An 11,082-nucleotide genomic window follows, 5' to 3' on the forward strand; every position below is an offset into this window, starting at 1 on the left:
GGTGCTAGGCAATGCAATGATGGCTGTCACACATAATGGGTTAGTGAACCAGTTGCCACTCTGGATTGTCCCGGGCAATGGTCCCGCTCTGTTGGGGAGGAGCTGGTTAGCTGAACTGGAAATGGGTGGATGTTCACGCAATGTCCTCGGTGGAGCAAAGTTCGTGCTCACAAGTCCTACAACAATTCGAGTCACTATTTCAACCAGGCATCGGGACTTTCAAAGGCACTAAAGTGGTGATACACATCACCTGGATGCCAGGCCAGTGCACCACAAAGCCAGAGCGGTGCCGTATGTGATGCAGGAAAAAATAGAGAGCGAATTGAACCGGCTGTTGCGAGAGGGCATCATCTCGCCTGTTGAATTCAGCGACTGGGTGAGCCCCATCGTTCCCGTTCTAAAAGCGGATGGCTCTGTCAGGATCTGTGGCAACTACAAGGCCACCATCAATCGGTTGTTCCTACAAGACCAATACCCGCTCCCAAAAGCGGAGGACCTCTTCGCCATGCTGGCAGGCAGCAAGCTGTTCACCAAGTTGGACCTCACTTCAGCCTATATGACCCAGGAACTGGCCGACAAATCCAAACTACTGACCACCATCACCACGCACAAGGGACTGTTTGCGTATAACAGGTGCCCGTTTGGCATTCGATCAACGGCCGCGATTTTTCAACGTAACATGGAAAGCCTACTTAAATCCATTCCAGGAACGATCATATTCCAGGACGACATCCTCATCACGGGTCGAGATACCGAGGAACACCTCCACAACCTGGAAGAGGTGCTACTGGACCGGGTAGGCCTGCGACTCAAGAAGTGTAAATGTGTGTTTTTAGCTCCTGAGGTTGAGTTTCTGGGCAGGAGAGTTGCTGCAGATGGGATTCGGCCCACCGAATCCAAAACAGAGGCAATTCGACGAGCACCCAGGCCCTGCAACACATCGGAGCTGTGTTCATTCCTGGGACTGTTGAACTATTTCTGGAACTTTCTGCCGAACTTGAGCACGTTGTTGGAGCCGCTATACGTGCTCCTGTGTAAGGGTTGCGAATGGTTTTGAGGGGACTGTCAGGAACGGGCTTTTGATCGGGCGTGAAACCTACTTTGTTCAAACAAGTTGTTGACCCTGTACGACCCCTGTAAATGTTTAATTCTGACTTGTGATGCATTGTTCTATGGGGTTGGATGCATGTTACAGCAGGGCAATGCTGAGGGACAACTACAACCTGTGGCTTATGCCTCCAGGTCGCTCTCTCAAGCAGAACGGGGATATGGCACGGTCGAGAAGGAAGCGCTTGCATGTGTCTATGGTGTAAAGAAAATGCATCAGTACCTCTTCGGTAGGAAGTTTGAATTAGAGACGGACCACAAGCCACTCACATCCCTGTTGTCAGACAGCAAGGCTGTCAATGCCAACGCATCAGCTCGCATACAGCAGCGGGCCCTCATGCTAGCTGGTTATGACTACTCCATCCGGCACCAGCCCGGCACTGAAAACTGCGCTGACGCACTCAGCAGGCTCCCACTGGCCACCACCGAGGGGGCAACTGAGCAAAGTGCTGAGATGGTCATGGCTGTCGATGCCTTTGACAGTGCAGGCTCCCCCATTATAACCCACCAGATCAAAATCTGGACACACAGAGGATCCCCTCCTATCCTTAATTAAGAAATGTGTCCTGACTGGGGATTGGGCGCCCGCACACGGAGCATGCCCTGAGGAGGTCAGGCCTTTCCACAGGCAGATGGATGAGCTCTCCATACAAGCCCTGCCTACTATGGGGCAGCCAGGTAGTCATGCCCCAGAAGGGCAGGGAGGCATTCATCAGGGAACTCCACAGCGAGCACCCAGGCATTGTGATGATGAAGGCCATTGCCCGGTCACACGTTTGGTGGCCTGGAATTGATTCAGACCTGAAACACAACCTGTGCCCAGCTAGGTAATGCCCCCAGGGAGGCCCCACTCAGCCCGTGGCCCTGGCCCACCAAGCCATGATCACGCATTCATGTTGACTACACGGGCCCGTTCATGGGGAAGATGTTCCTCATTGTAGTAGATGCGTACTCAAAATGGATCGAGTGCATCATCCTAAATTCATGCACATCATCCACTACCGTAGAAAGCCTACGTGCGATCTTTGCAACCCATGGCTTGCCAGGCATCCTGGTTAGTGACAATGAACCGGGTTTCACGAGCTATTAATTCCGGGAGTTTATGTCGGGCAATGGCATCAACCACGTCAGGACTGCGCCATTCAAGCCGGCCTCCAATGGCCAGGCAGAACGGGCATTTCAAATCATTAAGCAAGGTATGCTCAGGATTCAAGGACCCTCTCTACAATGCTGCCTATCGCGCCTCCTGCTGGCCTATAGATCCCACCCGCACACGCTCACGGGGGTCTCGCCCGCAGAGCTACTCATGAAACGGACACTCAAAACTCGTTGTCCCGCATCCACCCAGTCCTGACTGACATAGTTCAGGGCAAGCGCAAGTCACAAAATGAGTATCATGACCGTAATTCAAGGGGGAGATGTATAGAAATAAATGATGCTGTATTCGTCCTCAATCATGCCATGGGGCCCAAATGGCTTGAGGGTACTGTAATTGGCAAAGAGGGGAATAGGATCATCGTGGTAAAACTCAACAATGGCCAGATATGCCGTAAGCATCTGGACCAAGCATGGACACGGAGGAACCTGAAGAAGACCATGAGATGGAGCTCACACTACTGCCAGCGAGCGTGCAACAAGAACAATTGGAAGAATGTACAGTCCCTGAGGTCAGCCCGGACAGGCCGGAATCACCACAGGTGACAGACACTCACGTCAGTGTCCAACAACCAGAGCTCCAACTACGGCGCTCCACGAGGGAGTGTAGACCACCTGAAAGACTGAACCTATGATCCCAATAAGACTTTGGGGGGGGGAAGATGATGTCATGTTTGTAACTACAATGTAACACCACTGTATTACTGTATACACTCAACTTAGATGCACACCTTGACCACAGGGGGTGAACTTGTAGGAGACACTCCTTAACTGATCACACAGGTATATAAAGGGAGGTCCCACGCAGGGTCATCACTTCTGGAGTCCTATAATAAGAGCTAAGGTCACAGAGTGGCCTTGTCCCTGGAATGTGCCTCATGTGGTTTCATGCTGTAGAGTGAGGATTTTACAGGGAGGGGGGCGGGAGGGATCGGGGCAATTGGGTTATCAGTGGCCATTCCATGAGAAGTCAGTGGCCACTCCACTCCACAGAGTGGCCGCCAATTTGCGTTGGTAACAAGCCTTAAGGAGAGCGGCAATTTCGGCCCCCATATTCCCATGTGGCTACTTGCGCCTGCAGCTCACCAACCTTGTTTACTATGCTTCGTGCATTCACATACATACACTGTAAACCTATCACAGACTTTCTTTTTGTTCTTTCATCCCTTCCCTTCTTTCTCTGCCTCTGTATTGCTTAAAACCTGTTGAATCTCTAACTTTTTCCAGTTCTGATGAAAGAATATCTACCTGAAAATGTTAACTCTGTTTCTCTCTCTACAGATACTGTCTGACCTGCTTAGTATTTTCAGTATTTTCTGTTTTTATACCAACACAAACTAAATTTGACATCACTGCATCGTTGTTAAATATAATATAAAAATAAATACAGAGAGACTGAATTTCCTCTTAGGTTACAACGGGGAACTTGCATAACCTCTTCTTCTTAGGCAATCCCTCAGAGTCGAGGATGACTTGCTTCCACACTAATATGAGTTCTCAGGTGACTGATAAGACCAATGCAGGATCTACAGTCTCTGTCACAGGTGAGGAATAATCTGAGTTCATGGGAAACAATAGCAGTACGGCGTTCCGGTCTGTCGCTGTTGGGGTTGTCCATGAGGGTCCTGACATTCCAGGTCTCGAACTTCATTTTAAAGGTTGGAAGATGCCTGTGCGTGAATCCTTTTAACATGGGGTGGCCATTGCACACCAGCTCCCACACAGGCTTGATAGAGCAAGGTCTTGGTCCAATGGTAAGGGGATCCAAGACGATTGGAGACCAGGCTCTGCTGCATGGGCATATCACACACACACACATATTCCTACTGTCCCCCTCCCTCCTTTCCATAGGTCCTCTCCCCCTTGGTTTCAGAGAACGCAGTGTAGGCCTCCCTCAACCTCACTGTTGGCTCATGCTGCACCTTCCCTGGGCCCCGACCTCACTGCTGGGCCCCGTCCTCGCTGCAACTCTCCCTGGCCCCACTCCTCCCGACCTCACTCCTGGACCTCAATCTCGCTGTTGGGTCTCGACCTCACTCCTCCTGGCCTCGCTCAACCTCACTGCTCCTCCCGACCTTGCTCCGCTTGACCTCGCTCCTGGGTCCTGACCTCACTGCTCCTCCCGACCTCAGTCCGCTTGACCTCGCTCCTGGGTCCCGACCTCGCTGCTCCTCCTGACCTCACTCCACCCAACCTTGCTACTGGGCTCGACCTTGCTCCTCCCGACCTTGCATAAGCTAGGTGGATGGTGGCATGAAATATGCATGCAGGTATATTATAGTGAAGGCTAATTGATGGAAATAAAACTCGTCCTGCCCATCATCCAACTTTTGGCAATGCTCACAGCTTGTAGCTACCTGTATAAAATATGCAAATGAACGTCCTGGGATTTGGCCTGCTCCAGTTGATTTTTAAGGTAAATTATAGTGTTATTTTATGGAAATGTTTTTTTTTCATTTTATGTTTATTATTGAATACATTAGTTGGTTTTGAAAAGTAGTCCATCAGTTATGTACTTTGGGTTTTTTTCTTGCAAATGTTTTCTTCATTCTTGGCTGCTACTGGCACTCTATGAAGTGGTGGGGATGAAAATTACTTTGGAATTTCTAAACATGGTGCATCATTGAGATGAGAAGAAGCTCATGAGAGCCCAACAAATACAGATGCAACAGTTGGTCTGCACCCATCTCTAGTCTGGGCCCCGCATTTATAGATCTCTCCAGAACTGTTTGGACATGTCAAAGGATACATGTCTTCACTGCTTCTGTGTTACAAGAAGGACTACCATAGAATTGTACCATCTGCTGTAAGGTAACCTGCAGACAATATCTGGAACAGAGACAGCTCTTCCTGTAAAAGGGAGGATTACCACACCACGACACTTTCATGCCACCTTTCTAATCTACTGCAAGGGATAAATATCTGGCCCACCTGGCAGTCTGTAATGCATCCCTGTATCAAACAGGTAACGAATGCTGTGTTAGAATGGGGCAATACTTTCATCACTTTTATTGTGGAAAAGAGCTAGGCAGAGGATTCCTTGGGAAGTGGAGTTCCCTCAAGTGCAGGGCAGTGAAGTGGTACCCTTGTGTACATCAGAGCTTCTCACATCAACCCAATGGCCGACATGAACAGAAAAGTTTTCCATTCAATTAGTACTCAGGTGTTACCTGACCACAGAAACATCATTATACATGTCAATGACCTTTACCCATAAACCAGCTATTATCCCTTCATTGCGTGGCAATCTATAGCACCAATATTGTTTTTTGAAGGAGAAGAAACATTGGATGGATGGCTGTTCAGCGACCTTTGCATCCACGGCTGCTGGACCCATTGAGAAACCACCTAACCAAAAAGGAGCACCTCCATCTGGATGCCTCAGCAGCTGTTTGCTGTTACTTTGCTACCACCTCCACCTTCAAGAAATATTTGCCACGCAGTTTTTGCACAAGACAGGTGTGTATGTGCAAAATCCCATTTTTGCTATTATCAGAGATTGTGGCTATATGCTTTTACTAATATTTAAAGTTCAATCTCTGGAAAGCATGACTTTTGTGTCTTCTCTGACCCACCTCATTTGCACATCAGCATACCATATAACTAAGTAAAGTAATTTCAATATGAGCATATAAAAACATTGGGTGGCAGCTAAAGAGAATAAAAATTACCTGCAAAAAACTAAGTAGATCTAAAATTAAAAACCTGGTTAATCAGAGCCATATCAGGAGACAAGGGGCTAGAAATTCAGCAAGTTTGCGATGGGGGTTTGGTGCTATTTAATCTTTTTTGGTGAAAACCCAGTTGACGGAAAATTCGGTGACGTTTTGCAGCGGCGGTTTTCAAATACCGTTGGAGAGACGAACGCCGCCGTGCAAGACCCAAAATAGTGTTTTCGCCAAAAATTTGGCTCACAGCGCACCTGTATATTGCGCAAAAAATACCAACATGTAAAAAGTTGCGTTGCAGCCCTTGGAGCAGCGGTAAGTATGAAGACCTGCAAAAAAGGTAAGTTAAAGTTTTTATTTTTTAATTCTTTTGCAGCGATTCGATAGATAGTGCATTGTAAATGTTTTGTGAATTTTTTTTTCCAATTTATTTGAGGTGTTTTGCCGCCGTCCCTAGGTCCAACTCACAGCGGTATCGGCCTCGGAATAAACTTGGCGAGGATCGTGGTTTGCTCCGCAAATCCTCGTGCAACGCTGATTTTTACCGCTGCACCTGATAACGATAGTGTTGCGATAATGGTAATTTTGGTGAAAAAATACCATTATCGCTGAGAACCAAATTTCTAACGAGTCATACAAAAGCTGGAACTATTCCAAGCACTTATTGTTATCATAATATAATTGCTAAAATCTAACCTATCTTGTTCCTGTGTTTGCAATCCTTAGCATTGTGATTACACAAGGTGTTCTATGTATATTTTGAAGAAAGAGTTCCAGCTTGTGAAGGACCATCCTAGACTATCGGGTTCCACTGGACTAATGAAGTGTCATGGGATTTTTGATTTTGTTCTCCAGATTACTGTGGGAGATTATGGCTCCTTTTCTTCATGGAAGTATATTCTATAATATCACCGTGGAAAGGGTATTGGAGAGCAGGCAACTATTGCGCACAGGACTGTATATTGCTTACAGCTGGATAGATTGATTTCACTTGAAATGTTTCTGTTATAGATTAAATTCTAATTTGTTCTGTGTATATCTTGAAATTGTCAATATAATTGTTTTTTTTAAATGGCAGATAAGCACATGTGTGTAATCATACCTCACAGAACCACAAAACACCACCAGCAGCTTGTCTGCTAACGTGAATAAAGAATTTATAAATTAACTGGTCATTTTACATTTTGTAAATAAATAGTTTATAGTTATTTTGCAGTTAAAATTATTTAATGCAGATTTAATGTGAACACTCAAAGAGCAATCGTTACACAGAGCTGTGTTGTCACATTGTTTGAATGGACATTCCAAATGCAGACCTTTAACATTAAAACATACAATGTGACCAAAATCTATAGCCCCAAAGATGTATTTATTCTGACTTCTGTGGCCTACCTCCAAGTCGGCATATCAGTCAATCAATCAGTAATGCAGTAACCCAAGCGTTGCAACTCGCACAATTCAAAAAACACATTATTAAATCAGGTGATTTAGTATTTTGGTTGGATTCAGTCTTCTTTATTGTGTTCAAGATTTCAGCTTTATAAAATTTTAGAAACAAAGATGATTCTGCAAAGCAAATATATTTACATGTACAAGTCTTTCTGTTGCAGAGAATTTAAAACACACAGCTGTAATTGGGAAATTTCCTTTAGGATTGTTGAACTCTTAATAAGAAATAGCCTTGCTGAATTTTCAATATCCTCTCGAATATTATTTTCTGCAAAAGATTGTTTTTAAACAATAATGAGGGTTATAGACAAATTTACCGGTTATAGTTGTATCCCTTTTTGACTGGTCTTGCTTTCCAACAGCTTATGTGTTGTCGTATAAACATATTCTTTGTGGTGAAGATTTTTTAATTTGTACTTCTCACTGCCAATTGTGTTCTTGTTTTACCATCAGAAAATACCATTTAGAAAATGTTAATCACTTTCAAGGATCTTTAGAAAACTGTAACATTTTAATTCTGGAATCCTGCGGATAAGCAGACTTTACAACATAGCTGCGTTTTCTATTATGCAGAACCATTTGCAGAAGGTAAATATAATTATATTCTGCATGTAACTAGTAAATTCAAACATGAAATTAGAATATTTCCTTTCTCAACAGATCGGTTCAGCCTTAAAAAAAAACCCTCATATGTGTGCTGTATTAGGTCTACAGCCTCCCTCTCCTAGCCACTAAAATGAGGGTTTCGGCAATTTTCTTTCAAAGATAGCAGTTGAAATCTGAAATGATGTGACATTTGTAAGTGTTTTTTGGGGCGTGGGGGTGGGAGCGAGATATCCAAACCGTTATAATAGGAAAAAGTCTAATCCTCACGCAATAGATAGCATACAAATTATTTAAGTGTATGGGTTCCGCGATTTAATAAAAAAATGTTTTATTCAAATATTCTTTGATAATTTTCTAGATGGGAATTTAAACTTCGTGCAGTGCTTCCATTCCGATAGGTTTTTTATGTTCAATATTAAAGCTATCAATGTTTTTTCTTAATTTATTAGCATTGTATTTATTTACAATACAAGGATGAGAGTCGCCAGATCTCACCAGACCATAATGCCGGCTGTAGCTAAATTAGCTATTGATTTGTCCCAGCCCTGATGCGGCTGGTTTCACGCAACTGCCCAGCTCTATTTCACAGCTGAAGTACAGCGTCCTTTTCCAAGCTCGCCATAAGTCTATATTAAGTGTATATATTTCCACTTCTGAATCATGTCAATTAGACAAATCTGATTGAATTGACGGAACTGTTCCAGACTGATTAGATGATCAAGGAAAACTGAGAGGTGAAATGCAGCAGCCACTCTTTTGCCCAAGCTCAATATCCTTGAATTTCATCAGTGGACTGAAATCCAGGTGATGACCAAGGTATCCATGATACCATTTTCATTACAATTTGTCCATCTAAAAACTAAATTAAATAAACCAATCGATGATTACTGTCCCAAATACTGGAATATCATTGACCAATGTTTCAGTTTTCGTGGTATGTTACAATATGTCACGGGACACCTTTCTGCCCATAATGAAGAGCGCAGTGTTGAGTTGATTTTTAAAATCTTATCCGATAGTTTAAAGTCAGTACACTGGATAAAGATTATTGGTCGCTCGTCAGTCTCTTTGGTAAACCTTAAACGAATACATGTTTGTCAAATATCATGGCGTATTTACTAAATATTTGAAACCATAGGCTAGAGCTAATCGTTCCCTATGTAGAAACTGCCCATATTCATGAATTATTCTTAAGAGCACATCACCGTGACATCGAGAGATAATGGGGAATACGTTCTTGTGCGTGTCAAGTTTAAGAAAAAAATCGTGGCCAAACTGTTATTCTAATATAATGGTAGTCCAGTAGTAAAACGTTGGTTCTCTAACTTTGCACACAGAGGGAAATAAAGGCCAGTATATTTATTGTTCTGATTTAATTTATGTTATAATTATGTTTGTTTCAAAATCGTGTTCTGTGGGTCCTATTATTCTTCCATCTCATGCAACTGAAATTGTGGTCAATATATCCAACGCCCCATTGAACAAGGAGTAGATAACTTGTTTTGAATAGGTTCTAAGTGCCAAATATCTTGAAAGTGACGAGCTGTTTGTGCAGTTTCTACGTTTGAAAATTAAATATTTTAATTAAAAGTTATCAAATGAGTCACATTAACAGATAAGCTTAGTATACAGAGACAATTGGCGATTTAAATAAACAAACTCATGGCTGGTGAACATGTAACGAATTTCTAATGTCCTTCTATAATAGCATCAATCATTAGTATTGCCTTTTGCATTATCTACTGAATGATCAGTTCCCCAAGCTATTAATCACAGATTGTCTGAAATGAAACCAGGCGTGAAAATGAATTTCTTCACACAAACTGCTCTCGCAGGGATCTGTTCCGAGAGTAGATTTTAGCACAATTACGATGCAAACAAAACCCAGCTGGGAAAAGAGCCGAATTCTACATTTACTTCGGAGGCCTTTGAACAAGAGATCATGAAACCGTAAATGGTCCATGTAAAGTGTGTGCACAAGTTAGATTGCATTAATTATATCAAATGTAATGCTAATTATGTGCATGTATTATATTGGCCACAAACTACCGTAAATAATCAGCATTTAAAAACTGAGCATCCGAATTGGCCACCTTCTCCCGCTAGCGCACTGTTGTAGACTGCAGGATGTGATAGCGCGACCAGGAAAATAGATACATCAACTGGTTCCAAAATCTTCCCAGCATATTTCAATTTAAACTATATTTAATCCAACAAAATCATAAGTGGGTAAAGCAATGGAACGAGAATTTAGGTGTACCTCCTGAAAACCTTCAGGGCTGTAGTGCTTCAGTGAAACGATTAAAAATCCAGTCTTACGTTAAACCTAACAATTTGAAATTATTCCATCACATTACCAGTATAGCGTTACATAGTTGCTAAACATTTACTCAATTTACTGAATAACGAGACAGCCAAATAAATATCCGCTCACAGCCAACCGTAATAGCATCATCTCCGCGTAATGCTAGCTCGTTTAACATAAATGTTTAAAATGCAAAAAAATAATTTTGTGGGATAACTACTAAGATGTAAAACACATTCCACCTCCCTGCAATCGGTTGCTGAGGTTAAATAGCCGGCAGAGAGCAATTTTCTTTCAATTAATTCATTTAGTATTAACTGTATATCAATGTATCAATGCAAGCGCATTTCAAGCTATAACTGTAACGTAACATTGACAACCTGTTATGTTTTTTTTACCTTTTCAGGCGGAGGCTGTACATCCTTGCCTTATTTTCAGTTATCAGATTAGCCTTTTCTGAATCCACAAACTGTTCCATATTTCCAACTGCTACAGTGCAGCACAGTGGAATATGGACAGCACTAATCGGATATCCTTCTGACTGAATTGAATCACTTCAGTGAAGATTCTCTGTGTTTAAAAGTCATCTCACATCATAACGCATTTCACTGAGCAGAGCTGTAAAATGCAGCGTTTCTTCTGAAGCGATTCCGACTGCGTAAAGTTTCTCTTGCTGGGCTGAAGCTCCTTTGACTGAGGGGCTTTTCCCGCTGTGCTATATGTTAATGGTAGAGCGAGTCGTGTGCAAAGGGAGATCCGAGCTGTTTTGATTTAAAGGAGTTCTCTGAATGC

At 43.1% G+C, this 11,082-nt stretch overlaps 1 protein-coding gene across 1 annotated transcript in view; it reads right to left on the reverse strand.

Annotated features, from left to right (window-relative positions):
• Positions 1-10,768, reverse strand: part of slc30a2 (solute carrier family 30 member 2) — a 170,017-nt gene extending 159,249 nt beyond the window's left edge. The window contains exon 1 of the mRNA XM_070884415.1: positions 10,689-10,768. Within this exon, the coding sequence (XP_070740516.1) occupies positions 10,689-10,768 (80 nt within the window). The remainder of the gene's footprint in view (positions 1-10,688) is intronic.
• Positions 10,769-11,082: the final 314 nt, after the last annotated feature.

This window comes from Pristiophorus japonicus, chromosome 7, assembly GCF_044704955.1.
Source record: "Pristiophorus japonicus isolate sPriJap1 chromosome 7, sPriJap1.hap1, whole genome shotgun sequence".
Lineage (NCBI taxonomy): Eukaryota > Metazoa > Chordata > Chondrichthyes > Pristiophoridae > Pristiophorus > Pristiophorus japonicus.